The sequence below is a fragment of the Eleutherodactylus coqui genome, chromosome 1 (assembly GCF_035609145.1).
Source record: "Eleutherodactylus coqui strain aEleCoq1 chromosome 1, aEleCoq1.hap1, whole genome shotgun sequence".
Taxonomy (NCBI): domain Eukaryota; kingdom Metazoa; phylum Chordata; class Amphibia; order Anura; family Eleutherodactylidae; genus Eleutherodactylus; species Eleutherodactylus coqui.
Window position 1 is genome coordinate 536,415,747 of NC_089837.1, and position 19,409 is coordinate 536,435,155.

Consider the following 19,409-nt stretch of genomic DNA (forward strand, 5'->3'; position numbering starts at 1 on the left):
ATATTGTGCAGCCACACTGTAGATCATGTCATCATACTGATAGATATAAAGGTCCTGTTGGCTCAGGACTGCATGGTAGTGTGAACTGAATGATATCATCTCTACTGCGCTGCCCGGACCACCAGGGGCGTGGCTTACCACAGCGTATGGTAATACCATTATTTTAGTGGCCGCAGTAGTAAGAGTGACCCCCTTAGTGGCCGCAGTAGTAAGAGTGGCCCCCTTAGTGACCCCTGTAGTAAGAGTGACCCCTGTAGTAAGAGTGACCCCCTTAGTGACCCCTGAAGTAAGAGGGGCTCCCTTAGTGGCTTTAGTAGGAAGAGTGACCCCTGTAGTAAGAGTGGCCCCCTTAGTGGCCGCAGTAGTAAGAGTGGCCCCCTTAGTGACCCCTGTAGTAAGAGTGACCCCTGTAGTAAGAGTGACCCCCTTAGTGACCCCTGAAGTAAGAGAGGCCCCCTTAGTGGCTTTAGTAGTAAGAGTGACCCCTGTAGTAAGAGTGGCCCCCTTAGTGACCCCTGTAGTAAGAGTGACCCCCTTAGTGACCCCTGTAGTAAGAGTGACCCCTGTAGTAAGAGTGACCCCCTTAGTGACCCCTGAAGTAAGAGAGGCCCCCTTAGTGGCTTTAGTAGTAAGAGTGACCCCTGTAGTAAGAGTGGCCCCCTTAGTGACCCCTGTAGTAAGAGTGACCCCCTTAGTGACCCCTGTAGTAAGAGTGGCTCCCTTAGTGGCCTTAGTAGTAAGAGTGACCCCCTTAGTGACCCCTGAAGTAAGAGGGGCTCCCTTAGTGGCTTTAGTAGTAATAGTGACCCCTGTAGTAGGAGTAGCCCCCTTAGTGACCCCTGTAGTAAGAGTGACCCCCTTAGTGACCCCTGTAGTAAGAGTGGCCCCCTTAGTGACCCCTGTAGTAAGAGTGGCCCCCTTAGTGACCCCTGTAGTAAGAGTGACCCCCTTAGTGACCCCTGTAGTAAGAGTGACCCCCTTAGTGACCCCTGAAGTAAGAGTGTCTCCCTTAGTGGCTTTAGTAGTAATAGTGACCCCTGTAGTAGGAGTAGCCCCCTTAGTGACCCCTGTAGTAAGAGTGACCCCCTTAGTGACCCCTGTAGTAAGAGTGGCCCCCTTAGTGACCCCTGTAGTAAGAGTGACCCCCTTAGTGACCCCTGTAGTAAGAGTGGCTCCCTTAGTGGCCTTAGTAGTAAGAGTGGCCCCCTTAGTGACCCCTGTAGTAAGAGTGGCCCCCTTAGTGACCCCTGTAGTAAGAGTGACCCCCTTAGTGACCCCTGTAGTAAGAGTGACCCCCTTAATGACCCCTGAAGTAAGAGTGTCTCCCTTAGTGGCTTTAGTAGTAATAGTGACCCCTGTAGTAGGAGTAGCCCCCTTAGTGACCCCTGTAGTAAGAGTGACCCCCTTAGTGACCCCTGTAGTAAGAGTGGCTCCCTTAGTGGCCTTAGTAGTAAGAGTGACCCCTGTAGTAGAAGTAGCCCCCTTAGTGACCCCTGTAGTAAGAGTGGCCTCCTTAGTGACCCCTGTAGTAAGAGTGGCCTCCTTAGTGACCCCTGTAGTAAGAGTGACCCCCTTAGTGACCCCTGTAGTAAGAGTGACCCCCTTAGTGACCCCTGTAGTAAGAGTGACCCCCTTAGTGACCCCTGTAGTAAGAGTGGCCCCCTTAGTGACGCCTGTAGTAAGAGTGGCTCCCTTAGTGACCCCTGTAGTAGGAGTGACCCCCTTAGTGACCCCTGTAGTAAGAGTGACCCCTGTAGTAACAGTGGCTCCCTTAGTGGCTTTAGTAGTAATAGTGACCCCTGTAGTAAGAGTGACCCCCTTAGTGACCCCTGTAGTAAGAGTGACCCCTGTAGTAAGAGTGGCCCCCTTAGTGACCCCTGTAGTAAGAGTGGCCCCCTTAGTGACCCCTGTAGTAAGAGTGGCCCCCTTAGTGACCCCTGTAGTAAGAGTGACCCCCTTAGTGACCCCTGTAGTAAGAGTGGCCCCCTTAGTGACCCCTGTAGTAAGAGTGGCCCCCTTAGTGACCCCTGTAGTAAGAGTGACCCCCTTAGTGACCCCTGTAGTAAGAGTGACCCCCTTAGTGACCCCTGAAGTAAGAGTGTCTCCCTTAGTGGCTTTAGTAGTAATAGTGACCCCTGTAGTAGGAGTAGCCCCCTTAGTGACCCCTGTAGTAAGAGTGACCCCCTTAGTGACCCCTGTAGTAAGAGTGGCCCCCTTAGTGACCCCTGTAGTAAGAGTGACCCCCTTAGTGACCCCTGTAGTAAGAGTGGCTCCCTTAGTGGCCTTAGTAGTAAGAGTGGCCCCCTTAGTGACCCCTGTAGTAAGAGTGGCCCCCTTAGTGACCCCTGTAGTAAGAGTGACCCCCTTAGTGACCCCTGTAGTAAGAGTGACCCCCTTAGTGACCCCTGAAGTAAGAGTGTCTCCCTTAGTGGCTTTAGTAGTAATAGTGACCCCTGTAGTAGGAGTAGCCCCCTTAGTGACCCCTGTAGTAAGAGTGACCCCCTTAGTGACCCCTGTAGTAAGAGTGGCTCCCTTAGTGGCCTTAGTAGTAAGAGTGACCCCTGTAGTAGAAGTAGCCCCCTTAGTGACCCCTGTAGTAAGAGTGGCCTCCTTAGTGACCCCTGTAGTAAGAGTGGCCTCCTTAGTGACCCCTGTAGTAAGAGTGACCCCCTTAGTGACCCCTGTAGTAAGAGTGACCCCCTTAGTGACCCCTGTAGTAAGAGTGGCCCCCTTAGTGACGCCTGTAGTAAGAGTGGCTCCCTTAGTGACCCCTGTAGTAAGAGTGACCCCCTTAGTGACCCCTGTAGTAAGAGTGACCCCTGTAGTAACAGTGGCTCCCTTAGTGGCTTTAGTAGTAATAGTGACCCCTGTAGTAAGAGTGACCCCCTTAGTGACCCCTGTAGTAAGAGTGACCCCTGTAGTAAGAGTGGCCCCCTTAGTGACCCCTGTAGTAAGAGTGGCCCCCTTAGTGACCCCTGTAGTAAGAGTGGCCCCCTTAGTGACCCCTGTAGTAAGAGTGACCCCGTTAGTGACCCCTGTAGTAGGAGTGACCCCCTTAGTGGCTCAAGAAGTAATAGTAACTCCACTTATTGGCCCCAATAGTAATAGTACCCTCATAGTGGTCACAGTAGTAACATTGCCCCCCTTTGTGCACCTCTGGCCAGGTAGCAACCCCACACCCTCAATCATGCATATAACTCCCTGTAGCTCTGGTCCAATGGCCGCTGCTTCTGACTGTGACCCCTGACCTCATTAATGTGGTCAGTAGGGAAACAAATCTCGGCCCAAGCCTTCAGACCTAATGACCGTCTGGGTGGCACCTCTTACCCCACACATCTACAACTAGAACTCCTCTGGGGGTCCACAGATGTGGCTGTATGTATGGTGGGCAGGAGCCCACCAGGTGCTTATAGACTGACCCTATAGCACGACTGCTCCCCGGGCACCGGCTACCCGCACACACATATGTACCTGTGCGTCTCACTGGGGTCACCTGTATTAATGCCTTGGCAGGTCCTTGGGCGGAACGGTTCACTCTGCATCCGCACACCGGAGAGCTGCGTACGGCGACTTCTATACACCATGCAGAACGATCCCTCTACACAATGAGCGTCCAGGCCCGGGATTCTGGATCTCCTCCCCGGACCGCAGAGGCCGTCCTCCGTATACAGGTACTGGGGCAATTAGACTTCTCACGGGCGGTCCGTCAGTGTTAGGAAAGGGCCGGAGGTGGATGATGAGAACGTTACTTTATACATCAGATGCTCGAACACCGAAATATGCCCGCCCCACGCAATGCCAATGACAGCAGATCTCTCCGATCGGCGGATCATCTCCTACAATGGACTGATCTCTCTCCACCTTCTTCAGTACCTCCAAGACACCTTGTGTTTCAAGAACTGCTGCTCCTCTGCTGCACTAGGGGATCCGGCACATGCGCACTGACTCTCTAGCACTGTGACCATGCTCACACGCTGGATCCCGGCTGGCATCTTGTGGGGGCACTAGGGGATCCGGCGCATGCGCACTGACTCTCTAGCACTGTGACCATGCTCATGCGCTGGATCCCGGCTGGCATCTTGTGGGGGCACTAGGGGATCCGGCGCATGCGCACTGACTCTCTAGCACTGTGACCATGGCTCATGCGCTGGATCCCAGCTGGCATCTTGTGGGGGCACTAGGGAATCCGGCGCATGCGCACTGACTCTCTAGCACTGTGACCATGCTCATGCGCTGGATCCCGGCTGGCATCTTGTGGGGGCACTAGGGGATCCAGCACATGCGCACTGACTCTCTAGCATTGTGACCATGCTCATGCGCTGGATCCCGGCTGGCATCTTGTGGGGGCACTAGGAGATCCGACGCATGCGCACTGCCTCTCTGGCACTGTGACCATGCTCATGCGCTGGATCCCGGCTGACATCTTGTGGGGGCACTAGGGGATCCGGCGCACTGACTCTCTGGCACTGTGACCATGCTCACACGCTGGATCCTGGCTGGCATCTTATGGGGGCACTAGGGGATCCGGCACATGCGCACTGACTCTCTGGCACTGTGACCATGCTCATGCGCTGGATCCCGGCTGGCATCTTGTGGGCGCACTAGGGGATCCGGCACATGCGCACTGACTCTCTAGCACTGTGACCATGCTCACGCGCTGGATCCGGGCTGGCATCTTGTGGGCGCACTAGGGGATCCGGCACATGCGCACTGACTCTCTAGCACTGTGACCATGCTCACACGCTGGATCCCGGCTGGCATCTTGTGGGGGCACTAGAGGATCCGGCACATGCGCACTGACTCTCTAGCAGTGTGATCATGCTCACGCGCTGGATCCCGGCTGGCATCTTGTGGGGGCACTAGGGGATCCGGCGCATGCGCACTGACTGTCTAGCACTGTGACCATGCTCATGCACTAGATCCTGGCTGGCATCTTATGGGGGCACTGGGGGATCCAGCACATGCGCACTGACTCTCTAGCACTGTGACCATGCTCACGCGCTGGATCCCGGCTGGCATCTTGTGGGGGCACTAGGGGATCTGGCACCTGCGCACTGACTCTCTTGCACTGTGACCATGCTCATGCGCTGGATCCCAGCTGGCATCTTGTGGGGGCACTAGGGGATCCAGCACATGCGCACTGACTCTCTGGCACTGTGACCATTTTCACGCGCTGGATCCCGATGGCATTTTGTGGGGGCACTAGGAGATCCGGCGCATGTGCACTGACTCTCCAGCACTGTGACCATGCTCATGCGCTGGATCCTGGCTGGCATCTTGTGGGGGCACTAGGGGATCCGGCACATGCACAGTGACTCTCTGGCACTGTGACCATGCTCACGCGCTGGATCCCGGCTGGCATCTTGTGGGGGCACTAGGGGATCCGGCACATGCGCACTGATTCTCTAGCACTGTGACCATGCTCACGCGCTGGATCCCGGCTGGCATCTTGTGGGGGCACTAGAGGATCCGGCACATGCGCACTGACTCTCTAGCACTGTGACCATGCTCATGCAGTAGATCCCGATTGGCATTTTGTGGGGGCACTAGGGGATCCGGCGCATGCGTACTGACTCTCTAGAACTGTGACCATGCTCATGCGCTGGATCCCGGCTGGCATCTTGTGGGGGCACTAGGGGATCCGGCACATGCGCACTGCCTCTCTAGCACTGTGACCCTACTCATTCACTGGATCCAGGCTGGCATCTTGTGGGGGCACTAGGGGATCCGGCACATGCACACTGACTCTCTGGCACTGTGACCATGCTCATGCGCTGGATCCCAGCTGGCATCTTGTGGGGGCACTAGGGGGTCCGGCACATGCACACTGACTCTCTGGCACTGTGACCATGCTCATGCGCTGGATCCCGGCTGGCATCTTGTGGGGGCACTAGGGGGTCCGGCACATGCGCACTGACTCTCTGGCACTGTGACCATTTTCACGCGCTGGATCCCGATGGCATTTTGTGGGGGCACTAGGGGATCCGGCACATGCGCACTGATTCTCTAGCACTGTGACCATGCTCATGCACTAGATCCCGATTGGCATTTTGTGGGGGCACTAGGGGATCCGGCGCATGCGTACTGACTCTCTAGAACTGTGACCATGCTCATGCGCTGGATCCCGGCTGACATCTTGTGGGGGCACTAGGGGATCCGGCACATGCGCACTGACTCTCTAGCACTATGACCATGCTCATGAGCTGGATCCCAGCTGGCATCTTGTGGGGGCACTAGGAGATCCGACGCATGCGCACTGACTCCCTAGCACTGTGACCATGCTCTCGCGCTGGATCCCGGCTGGCATCTTGTGGGGGCACTAGGGGATCCGGCACATGCGCACTGACTCTCTAGCACTGTGACCATGCTCTCGCGCTGGATCCCGGCTGGCATCTTATGGGGGCACTAGGGGATCCGGCACATGCGCACTGACTCTTTAGCACTGTGACCATGCTCACGCGCTGGATCCCGGCTGGCATCTTGTGGGGGCACTAGGGGGTCCGGCACATGCGCACTGACTCCCTAGCACTGTGACCATGCTCACGCGCTGGATCCCGGCTGGCTTCTTATGGGGGCACTAGGGGATCCGGCATATGCGCACTGACTCTCTAGCACTGTGACCATGCTCTCGCGCTGGATCCCGGCTGGCATCTTATGGGGGCACTAGGGGATCCAGCATATGCGGACTGACTCTCTAGCACTGTGACCATGCTCATGCACTAGATCCAGGCTGCTATTTTGTGGGGGCCCTAGGGGATCCGACACATGCGCACTGATTCTCTAGCACTGTGACCATACTCATTCACTGGATCCAGGCTGGCATCTTGTGGGGGCACCAGGGGATCCGGCGCATGCGCACTGACTCTCTAGCACTGTGACCATGCTCACGCGCTGGATCCCGGCTGGCATCTTATGGGGGCACCAGGGGATCCGGCGCATGCGCACTGACTCTCTAGCACTGTGACCATGTTCACGCGCTGGATCCCGGCTGGCATCTTGTGGGGGCACTAGGGGATCCAGCACATGCGCACTGACTCTCTAGCACTGTGACCATGCTCACGCGCTGGATCCCGGCTGGCATCTTGTGGGGGCACTAGGGGATCTGGCACATGCGCACTGACTCTCTAGCACTGTGACCATGCTCATGCGCTGGATCCCGGCTGGCATCTTGTGGGGACACTAGGAGATCCGGCGCATGCGCACTGACTCTAGCACTGTGACCATGCTCTCGCGCTGGATCCCGGCTGGCATCTTGTGGGGGCACTAGGGGATCCGGCACATGCGCACTGACTCTTTAGCACTGTGACCATGCTCACGCGCTGGATCCCGGCTGGCATCTTGTGGGGGCACTAGGGGATCCAGCACATGCGCACTGACTCTCTAGCACTGTGACCATGCTCTCGCGCTGGATCCCGGCTGGCATCTTATGGGGGCACTAGGGGATCCAGCATATGCGGACTGACTCTCTAGCACTGTGACCATGCTCATGCACTAGATCCAGGCTGCTATTTTGTGGGGGCACTAGGGGATCCGACACATGCGCACTGATTCTCTAGCACTGTGACCATGCTCATGCGCTGGATCCCGGCTGGCATCTTGTGGGGGCACTAGGGGATCCGGCACAGGCGCACTGATTCTCTGGCACTGTGACCATACTCACGCGCTGGATCCCGGCTGGCATCTTATGGGGGCACCAGGGGATCCGGCGCATGCGCACTGACTCTCTAGCACTGTGACCATGCTCACGCGCTGGATCCCGGCTGGCATCTTATGGGGGCACCAGGGGATCCGGCGCATGCGCACTGACTCTCTAGCACTGTGACCATGCTCACGCGCTGGATCCCGGCTGGCATCTTGTGGGGGCACTAGGGGATCCAGCACATGCGCACTGACTCTCTAGCACTGTGACCATGCTCACGCGCTGGATCCCGGCTGGCATCTTGTGGGGGCACTAGGGGATCCGGCACATGCGCACTGACTCTTTAGCACTGGGACCATGCTCACGCGCTGGATCCCGGCTGGCATCTTGTGGGGGCACTAGGGGATCCGGCACATGCGCACTGACTCCCTAGCACTGTGACCATGCTCACGCGCTGGATCCCGGCTGGCATCTTATGGGGGCACTAGGGGATCCGGCATATGCGCACTGACTCTCTAGCACTGTGACCATGCTCTCGCGCTGGATCCCGGCTGGCATCTTATGGGGGCACTAGGGGATCCAGCACATGCGCACTCACTGTCTAGCACTGTGACCATGCTTATTCACTGGATCCCGGCTGGCATCTTATGGGGGCACTAGGGGATCCGGCATATGCGCACTGACTCTCTAGCACTGTGACCATGCTCTCGCGCTGGATCCCGGCTGGCATCTTATGGGGGCACTAGGGGATCCAGCATATGCGGACTGACTCTCTAGCACTGTGACCATGCTCATGCACTAGATCCCGGTTGGCATGCACACTGCACATGCACACTGACTCTCTAGCACTGTGACCATGCTCACGCGCTAGATCCCGGCTGGCATCTTGTGGGGGCACTAGGGGATCCAGCACATGCACACTGACTCTCTAGCACTGTGACCATGCTCGCACGCTGGATCCCGGCTGGCATCTTGTGGGGGCACTAGGGGATCCGGCACATGCGCACTGACTCTCTAGCACTGTGACCATGCTCATGCGCTGGATCCCGGCTGGCATCTTGTGGGGGCACTAGGGGATCCGGCACAGGCGCAGTGACTCTCTAGCACTGAGGACATGTTCACGCGCTGGATCCCGGTTGGCATCTTTTGGAGGCACGAGGGGATCCAGCGCATGCGCACTGCCTCTCCCGCACTATGACGATGCTCATGTGCTGGATCCCAGATGGCATCTTGTGCGGGCAGTAGGGGATCCAGCACAGGCGCACTGATTCTCTGGCACTGTGACCATGCTCATGCACTAGATCCAGGCTGGCATCTTGTGCGGGCAGTAGGGGATCCAGCACAGGCGCACTGATTCTCTGGCACTGTGACCATGCTCACGCGCTAGATCCCGGCTGGCATCTTGTGGGGGCACTAGGGGATCCAGCACATGCGCACTGACTCTCTAGCACTGTGACCATGCTCATTTACTGGATCCCGGCTGGCATCTTGTGGGGGCACTACGTGGTCCCGCGCATGCGCATTGACTCTCTGGAATCCAGCGCGTGATGTCATTTATGACAGGTGGCACAGTCACACATTGTAGAGCAGGAACAGAGGCAATGCACGGCTTGTCAAGGGGGCGTAGCGCTACACTGAAGATGGTGGGGAGAGGGCGGAGCACTGCAGGCGAAGATCAACGCATTTGCTTCATAGCCCAAGACATGCGGAAAGTGGGATATAAAAACATGAAAGTCCTCGTCCTCTTCCGCCTCTGCGCGTCCCGAACACAACCAGCTTACACCCGCGACCTCTACCACTTGACTCACTTTAACCCCCTAGTGATGCGCCCTATTTTAGCCATAATGATGCCACAATTCGGGGGGATTTTCAGCTCCCGTTTTCAAAAGCCATTAGTTTTTTACTTGTTGCTGTGGTTTCTCTTGGTACATATAATGTATTCTGTCATTTGTATTCATTATTTTGGAGGCATAAAACCAAATCTTTTTACATTTTTTTAACAACGAGGGGAAAGAATGCAAAAAAGTGTTATATATATATATAGTTTTTTATTATTTTTCTTACATTTCTCATGTCCCTGTAGGGGGCTTGAACCTACAACGCTACGATTATACTGATAATATATAGCAGTAATTCTGTACTGCAATGCATTATTGTTTCTCATGGCAGACCCAATCAGGCACCCATTGGCCATCTACAATTACAATCCCTTTACACTGATCGCGGCATGTTCGGGGTTAACAGTGGGGATCCGTGTTCTCCCTGATCACGGCTGTTGCAGGCGTGGCTCATTAGCTGTAACTGTATGCCCATTCGTGGGAACTGTTTCCCTGCCAGCACATACATTTACATCTGGGGCAAGAAGGGGTTAAAATGCTCCAAGGGGCGGCCTGCAGGTATCATGTGTATTTGTTTTGCAGGTTCTACCATCTGCCAGATACCCCACGAAGCTGAACCCCAGTACGCTTGTCCTCACACCAATGGAAGGGCTGCCGCCTGGATCGCTTCTGGGCACCGTTTCCCCTAAAGCTCCTCACGGCTCGGCAATCTACACCCTACTGGATGACCCAAATGGGACCTTCATGGTGGACGGGCGGACAGGCAGCATCTTCCTGGTAAAGGAACTAGACTTTGAGTCTCGCCCTCGCTATAGCCTGAGAGTGAGTGTTGAGGAAGCGAGAGAAGTGACTGGGGTGTACTTACCACCTCGAGTGGTTCAAGTAGAGATTGAAGTCCAAGATAGAAACGACCACTCTCCCGTGTTTCCGGAGGATCCGCTGACCCTGGTGGTCGCAGAAGATGCTCACGTTGGTTCTTCTGTGTTCACATTTGAGGCTTCGGACCGGGATGGGCCGGGCCCCAACAGTCAGATGCGATACTCCATACTGCGCCAGGAGCCGGAGGGTGCAGAACGTGTCTTCCGCCTGGATGCAGAGACGGGTGTAATGAGCATCGTGCATCGGCTGGATCGGGAAGAAGTGTCTTCATACTTGCTGCTGGTGGAGGCTAGAGACTGTGCATTAAACGCCAGCCAACGCCGTTCCACCTCCGTCACCGCCAGAATCTTCCTTAGTGATCGCAATGATAACACCCCCCACTTTATCACGCCTTCGGTTGTATGGCTGTCGGAGGACCTTCCGGTGGGATCTACAGCTCTTTTTCTGGTGGCACAAGACCCAGACCTGGGAGAGAATGGCCGGATTGGTTATCAGCTGGCGGGAGGCAACGAGGAGGGCAGATTCCAGATCCACCCGAGCAGCGGTAAGAGACTGTTCACATCAACACTTCATTGTCTTTATGCATTAGAACTGGCAGCCGGGCCTTTGTGGGCTTACGCCCCACAGTGACACCTACCTTCCAGTAGGTGGTGCTGTGGAGGACACAGCACTCATTTATATGGATTTTTCCCAGGAAGCATTGCATGAATTCTAGGACTCCCTTGAACTCACACTGGCAGACGCCGTCACTGAGGCAGAAGTGACCTGTCATCAATATGACCTTCACTGAAATACATTTTATTAGATCCTAGCTAAAAACATGGGGATAATAGGAAAATCACCCATCCATGGACAATCATAAAACAACCAGCGGGAGGGCAGCGTTACACACGGGCCCTCCCATGGACAATCACAAAACAACCAGCAGGAGGGCAGCGTTACACACGGGCCCTCCCATGGACAATCACAAAACAACCAGTGGGAGGGCAGCGTTACACACGGGCCCTCCCATGGACAATCACAAAACAACCAGCAGGAGGGCAGCGTTACACACGGGCCCTCCCATGGACAATCACAAAACAACCAGCAGGAGGGCAGCGTTACACATGGGCCCTCCCATGGACAATCACAAAACAACCAGTGGGAGGGCAGCGTTACCCACGGGCCCTCCCATGGACAATCACAAAACAACCAGCAGGAGGGCAGCGTTACACACGGGCCCTCCCATGGACAATCACAAAACAACCAGTGGGAGGGCAGCGTTACACACGGGCCCTCCCATGGACAATCACAAAACAACCAGCAGGAGGGCAGTGTTACACACGGGCCCTCCCATGGACAATCACAAAACAACCAGCAGGAGGGCAGTGTTACACACGGGCCCTCCCATGGACAATCACAAAACAACCAGCAGGAGGGCAGCGTTACAAACGGGCCCTCCCATGGACAATCACAAAACAACCAGCAGGAGGGCAGGGTTACACATGGGGCCTCCCATGGACAATCACAAAACAACCAGCAGGAGGGCAGCGTTACACACGGGCCCTCCCATGGACAATCACACAACAACCAGCGGGAGGGCAGCGTTACACACGGGGCCTCCCATGGACAATCACAAAACAACCAGCAGGAGGGCAGCGTTACAAACGGGCCCTCCCATGGACAATCACAAAACAACCAGCAGGAGGGCAGCGTTACACACGGGCCCTCCCATGGACAATCACAAAACAACCAGTGGGAGGGCAGCGTTACACACGTGGCCTCCCATGGACAATCACAAAACAACCAGCGGGAGGGCAGCGTTACACACGGGGCCTCCCATGGACAATCACAAAACAACCAGCGGGAGGGCAGGGTTACACACGGGGCCTCCCATGGACAATCACACAAAACAACCAGCGGGAGGGCAGCGTTACACACGGGGCCTCCCATGGACAATCACAAAACAACCAGCGGGAGGGCAGGGTTACACACGGGCCCTCCCATGGACAATCACAAAACAACCAGTGGGAGGGCAGCGTTACACACGTGGCCTCCCATGGACAATCACAAAACAACCAGCGGGAGGGCAGCGTTACACACGGGGCCTCCCATGGACAATCACAAAACAATTAGCGGGAGGGCAGCGTTACACATGGGGCCTCCCATGGACAATCACACAAAACAACCAGCGGGAGGGCAGCGTTACACACGGGGCCTCCCATGGACAATTACAAAACAACCAGCAGGAGGGCAGCGTTACACACGGGCCCTCCCATGGACAATTACACAAAACAATCAGTGGGAGGGCAGCGTTACACATGGGCCCTCCCATGGACAATTACAAAACAACCAGCAGGAGGGCAGCGTTATACATGGGGCCTCCCATGGACAATCACAAAACAACCAGTGGGAGGGCAGCGTTACACACGGGCCCTCCCATGGACAATCACAAAACAACCAGCGGGAGGGCAGCATTACACACGGGCCCACCCATGGACAATTACAAAACAACCAGCGGGTGGGCAGCGTTACACACGGGGCCCTCCCATGGACAATCACCAAAACAACCAGCGGGAGGGCAGCGTTACACACGGGCCCTCCCAAGGGCAATCACAAAACAACCAGTGGGAGGGCAGCATTACACACGGGGGGCTCCCATGGACAATCACAAAACAACCAGCGGGAGGGCAGCGTTACACACGGGCCCTCCCATGGACAATCACAAAACAATCAGCGGGAGGGCAACGTTACACATGGCCCCTCCCATGGACAATCACACAAAACAACCAGCGGGAGGGCAGCGTTATACATGGGGCCTCCCATGGACAATCACAAAACAACCAGCGGGAGGGCAGCGTCAAACACGGGACCTCCCATGGACAATCACAAAACAACCAGCGGGAGGGCAGCGTTACACATGGGGCCTCCCATGGACAATCACAAAACAACCAGCGGGACGGCTGCGTTACACACAGGGCCTCCCATGGACAATCACAAAACAACCAGCGGGAGGACAGCGTTACACACGGGCCCTCCCATGGACAATCACAAAACAACCAGCGGGAGGGCAGTGTTACACACGGGCCCTCCCATGGACAATCACAAAACAACCAGCGGGAGGGCAGCGTTACACACGGGCCTTCCCATGGACAATCACAAAACAACCAGCGGGAGGGCAGCGTTATACACGGGCCCTCCCATGGACAATCACAAAACAACCAGCGGGACGGCAGCGTTACACACGGGGCCTCCCATGGACAATCACAAAGCAACCAGCGGGAGGGCAGCGTTACACATGGGGCCTCCCATGGACAATCACAAAACAACCAGCGGGAGGGCAGCGTTACACACGGGCCCTCCCATGGACAATCACAAAACAACCAGCAGGAGGGCAGCGTTACACACGGGCCCACCCATGGACAATTACAAAACAACCAGCGGGTGGGCAGCGTTACACACGGGGCCTTCCCATGGACAATCACAAAACAACCAGCGGGAGGGCAGCGTTACACATGGGGCCTCCCATGGACAATCACAAAACAACCAGCGGGAGGGCAGCGTTACACACGGGCCCTCCCATGGACAATCACAAAACAACCAGCAGGAGGGCAGCGTTACACACGGGCCCACCCATGGACAATTACAAAACAACCAGCGGGTGGGCAGCGTTACACACGGGCCCTCCCATGGACAATCACAAAACAACCAGCGGGTGGGCAGCGTTACACACGGGCCCTCCCATGGACAATCACAAAACAACCAGCGGGACGACAGCGTTACACACGGGGCCTCCCATGGACAATCACAAAACAACCAGCGGGAGGGCAGCGTTACACATGGGGCCCTCCCATGGACAATCACAAAACAACCAGCGGGAGGGCAGCGTTACACACGGGCCCTCCCATGGACAATCACAAAACAACCAGCAGGAGGGCAGCGTTACACACGGGGCCTCCCATGGACAATCACAAAACAACCAGCGGGACGGCAGCGTTACACACGGGGCCTCCCATGGACAATCACAAAACAACCAGCGGGAGGGCAGTGTTACACACGGGCCCTCCCATGGACAATCACAAAACAACCAGCAGGAGGGCAGCGTTATACATGGGGCCTCCCATAGATAATCACACTAGGGATAGTAGTAGGGTTAGTAGTAGTAATGTTAGTAGTAATAGGTTTATTAGTGATAGGGATAGTAGTAGTAGGTTTAGTAGTAGTAGTGTTAGTAGTAGTAGGGTTAGTAGTAGTAATGTTAGTAGTAATAGGTTTAGTAGTGATAGGGATAGTAGTAGTAGGTTTTAGTAGTAGTAGTGTTAGTAGTAGTAGGGTTAGTAGTAGGCGGGTTAGTAGTAGTAGGGTTAGTAGTAGTAATGTAAGTAGTAGTAATGTTAGTAGTAGGAGAGTTAATAGTAGTAGTAAGGTTAGTAGTAGGAGGGTTAGTAGTAGAGGGGTTAGTAGTAGTAGTGTTAGTAGTAATAGTGTTAGTAGTAGTAGGGTTAGTAGTAGTAGTAGGGTTAGTAGTAGTAGTAGGGTTAGTAGTAGTAGAAAGGGGTTAGTAGTAGGAGGGTTAGTAGTAGAAAGGTTAGTAGTAGGAGGGTTTAGTACTACTAGGGTTAGTAGTAGAGGGTTTAGTACTACTAGGGTTAGTAGTAGAGGGTTTAGTACTACTAGGGTTAGTAGTAGGAGGGTTAGTAGTAGAAAGGTTAGTAGTAGGAGGGTTTAGTACTACTAGGGTTAGTAGTAGAGGGTTTAGTACTACTAGGGTTAGTAGTAGAGGGTTTAGTACTACTAGGGTTAGTAGTAGGAGGGTTTAGTACTACTAGGGTTAGTAGTAGAGGGTTTAGTAGTAGTAGGTTTAGTAGTAGTAGAGTTAGTAGTAGGAGGGTTTAGTACTACTAGGGTTAGTAGTAGAGGGTTTAGTAGTAGGACTAGTCGTTGGTTTAGTAGTAGGACTAGTCGTTGGTAGGACTAGTGACAATGTTGGGGTTCACAGTAATACTAACAGGCACCGTTGCCGCTTCTCTCACTGTCTTCAGGCGCTCTGTCTGTGGTGAGAGCGTTAGACCGTGAAGAGACGGCTGCCTACAACCTGACGCTGGTAGCCATGGACTTCGGTTCTCCGCGCCTCTCCAGCTCACAGACGCTTTCTGTCTCTGTTCTCGATGTAAATGATGAGGTTCCCACCTTTGAGAAGACGCAGTATGAGGGCAACATCCGGGAAAACCAGGCGGCGGGCACGACGGTCCTGAGACTGCGGGCGGTGGACAGAGACCTGGGTGAGTAGAGGAAGGTGTGGGGGTAAAGCGAAGGCAGGTAAGTGGAGCCGCAGTGTAAAGCTTCCATCCTGCCCATCGTACGTAGGCCCCGGAGGACACGTCACATACGGAGGCGTTACTGGCGACGAATTCTCACTCGATCCTCAAAGTGGAATACTGACCACCAAGAAACCGCTGGACCGCGAGAAAAGAGACGTCTACAAGCTGACAGGTAGGTGGCGCCATCTGACACGACCAGAACGCTTCCCCTGACTGCACATGCTGACTGCCTGCCCATCATGTCATGCAGCATACGCTCGGGACGGAGGGTCCCCACCCAAGGTGTCGGAGGTCAGGATCCATGTCACCGTCGCGGATGAGAATGACAACGCTCCGCTATTTGAGACCGATAGCATTTTACTTGAAGTCCCTGAGAATCAGGAGCCAATCCCACTGTGTGTCCTCCGAGCCTGGGACCCCGACGCGGGCAGCAACGGGCAGCTGCAGTACCGTCTGACAGGTGAGTGTCGCTGGGTCCCATTACTGCAAGGTTGGGGGTTATTACACCGAACGCCCCCTTTGTTAGAGACCCCCACCTAGTAGCATGTTGGACCTCCTATAGCCTTCAGAACCCCAGCAATTCCTCATGGTGTCCGTCCGCAGATGTCAGAGGACCCGGGTGCATCAAGAAAACCTTCCCCCCACCATTACTGCACCAGCTGACAGGAAGGGGTCAGCGATTCATGCTGCTTGCACCACATTCTGCCCTCCCATCAGCAACATAAATGTGGACCCATCTGACTAGGAGATGTTTGTCCGCTGCTCAGTGATACAAGTTTTGCGCTCTTTTGCCCGCTGGAGTCTTTCTGTTTCTCTTAGACACAATGGCGCTGGAACTGGTCGCCCGCTGTTATACCATCCGTGTGGAGGAACGGCGAGTTGTGCGTTCGGACATGTTAGTTGGAGCTCCAGCGTTGTATTCAGCTGACTGTGCAGCCTGTTGGTCAGAACGATTCCTGACATCCTCCTCCGACCCCTTTCAGTGATGAGTTGTTTCCATCCACAGGATCCCCTTTCACTGGATGTTTTCCTCGATCGTGCCATTCTCGGTATACTCTCCACACTGTTACATGATGCCCCCCGTGGTTGGCGGTGAGACCCCGGCTAGTCCAGCACCGATGACCGGCCTCGCTGGAACTCGCTGCAATCGCTGGATCTTCCATCTAATGTGGATTCACACTGAAACTCATCCACGGAAAACTTGTCCCGTGATTTTATGCCGCACGCCAGGGTCACGGAGAAAATTTCCATACAGGGGGCGCCAATCATGAGAGGGCCAGGGCTCTGATAAAGGGGCGTGGTCTAATAAAGGGGTCATTGGGTGTATATTACCGCTCAGGCGGACTCTATCCATGAAGTGTTCTTTGGTTTCTGACGCCATGATTCTTTTTGATATCAGTAGAGCCGTAGAGTCACTTGTATGAACTTTCTTTCAGATGGAGATCCATTACAAGACTTCTCATTAGATCCTTCCACGGGCGCCCTCTCCACGTCTCGAGCATTGGACCGCGAGTCTGTGGCGGAGTACCAGCTGACTGTGTTAGTCCGTGATTCCGGCAGCCCGTCCCTCAGTGCCTCCATCACTATCTCCGTCTCTGTGCTCGACCTGAATGACAACGCCCCGTCTTTCTCTGCGCCATCTTTCAGCGCGGAGGTCCCTGAAGACGCCCCGGTTGGTAGTTTAGTTCTGAAGTTGACGGCCATCGATCCTGATTACGGCCACAACAGGCGGACGACCTTCCATCTCTCTAACGGCACTCAGGGAGCGTTCCATATTGACCCTCTTACTGGACATATCACAACGGCGGTGCAGCTTGATCGTGAGTGGCGGGCTGCCTACACCTTCCTGGCATGGGCGATGGATTCTGACCCGTCTGGACCGCGCAGCGCAGAAGCCAGCGTGACTATTATAGTGAAGGATGTCAATGACAACCCTCCAACGTTTTTACGCAGTCCGTTCCACCTGAACCTGTCTCGTAACACGCCCACCAAGAGGACTCTGGCTGCAATGAGAGCAGAAGACAAGGACGCTGGCGCCAATGCTTCCATCTTGTACAGGTTGGCGCCACATTCTGGCACGGGACGTTTTTCAGTGGACCCTTACACAGGTGAAGTCCGTCTGCTAGAACCTCTGGACAGCATGAGCCCACGAGAACGCACGGTCTTTGTACAAGCCTCAGACCTGGGAGAGCCACCGCTCTCCACCACCGCTGTCCTCATCATACACGTCCGTGAGGAGGCGGCGCGGGGGCCAAGATTCCCGAAGGATGCCAACGAGTTTGTCTTGTCTGAGAACAGTCAGCAAGGTAAGTGCGAGTCTGTGTGATGCTGATAGACCCGTCCGAGGGGGCTGCATGCTGGTGACTATGGATGTGTGATGGGATAGTGCCCCACGGTTCTTGCGTGGCCTATAAGCCTCCCTCATGGCGCTCTCCTGACCGCCAGCCACACCAATTCTATCCTCAGACTGGGGATCAGTGTGTATAATGGCGGCCGGGCGTTGCGTTGAGCAGGATGTCATCACGGATGTCATGACGGCGCCTGACAGTAATGCCGTGTTCACACGGTTCCTCTTCCTCGGGCCGCTCTCACACAGTCTGTAAAAACAACATGGTTCAAGCACAACATTTTACAGCACTTTCAAATGTGTTTGAGGCGTTTCATTAACGCACCGCATCATTGCAATGGGTGATGAGGTGCGCTAAAAATCGCTGAAACACACGGAAATGGAGCAGCGGTCAAAAATAGAGGCCTTATACAGCGTTTGAAATGTCGCACTAAACGCTGTATAAAACGGTCGGTGTGAAAGCGGCCTTATCATCCAGGGGAGCAGGCAAAATATCAGACTCTGAAGGCTCCTCATGTACAACCGCCGCTCAGAAAGGCCGGCCGTTGTGTAACGCAAGGAAACTAAGAATGTAACGATCCGTAGATCTCATCACTGGGGACATCACAGGGGGGACATCAGAGGGGGAACATCAGAGGGGGGACATCAGAGGGGGAACATCAGGGGGGAACATCAGAGGGGACATCAGGGGGGGACATCAAAGTGGACATCAGAGGGGGGCATCAGGGAGGACATCAGAGGGGGGGCATCAGAGGCGAGACATCAGAGGCAGTGCATCAGAGGGGGGGCATCAGAGGGGGACATCAGAGGGGGGGCATCAAAAGGGGAACATCAGTGGGGACATCAGGGGGGGCATCAGAGGGGGGGCATCAGGGAGGACATCAGAGGGGGGGGCATCAGAGGGGGACATCAGAGGGGGGGCATCAGAAGGGGAACATCAGTGGGGACATCAGGGGGGGCATCAGAGGGGGGGCATCAGAGTGGACATCAGAGGGGGGGCATCAGGGAGGACATCAGAGGGGGGGCATCAGAAGGGGAACATCAGTGGGGACATCAGGGGGGGCATCAGAGGGGGGGCATCAGAGTGGACATCAGAGGGGGGGCATCAGAGAGCAGACATCAGAGGCGGGACATCAGAGGGGGGTCATCAGAGGGGGACATCAGAGGCGGGACATCAGAGAGGACATCAGAGAGGATATCAGAGGGGGGGCATCAGAAAGTGGACATCAGGGAAAACATCAAAGGGGACATCAGGCGGGACATCAGAGGGGGACATCAGTGGGGGGACAATAAAGGGGGGGGCATGAGGGAGTACATCAAAGGGGACATTAGAGAGTGGACATCAGAGTTGACATCAGAGGGGGGACTTCAGAGAGTGAACATCAGAGGGAGATGTCTCCACTTCA

At 55.2% G+C, this 19,409-nt stretch overlaps 1 protein-coding gene across 1 annotated transcript in view; it reads left to right on the top strand.

Moving 5' to 3' along the window:
- DCHS1 (dachsous cadherin-related 1) overlaps positions 1–19,409 on the top strand; it is a 99,365-nt gene that overhangs the window by 50,528 nt on the left and 29,428 nt on the right. The window contains exons 9-14 of the mRNA XM_066588563.1: positions 3,514–3,671; positions 10,060–10,900; positions 15,378–15,617; positions 15,703–15,828; positions 15,907–16,116; positions 17,093–17,962. Coding sequence (XP_066444660.1) covers positions 3,514–3,671; positions 10,060–10,900; positions 15,378–15,617; positions 15,703–15,828; positions 15,907–16,116; positions 17,093–17,962 — 2,445 coding nt within the window. The remainder of the gene's footprint in view (positions 1–3,513; positions 3,672–10,059; positions 10,901–15,377; positions 15,618–15,702; positions 15,829–15,906; positions 16,117–17,092; positions 17,963–19,409) is intronic.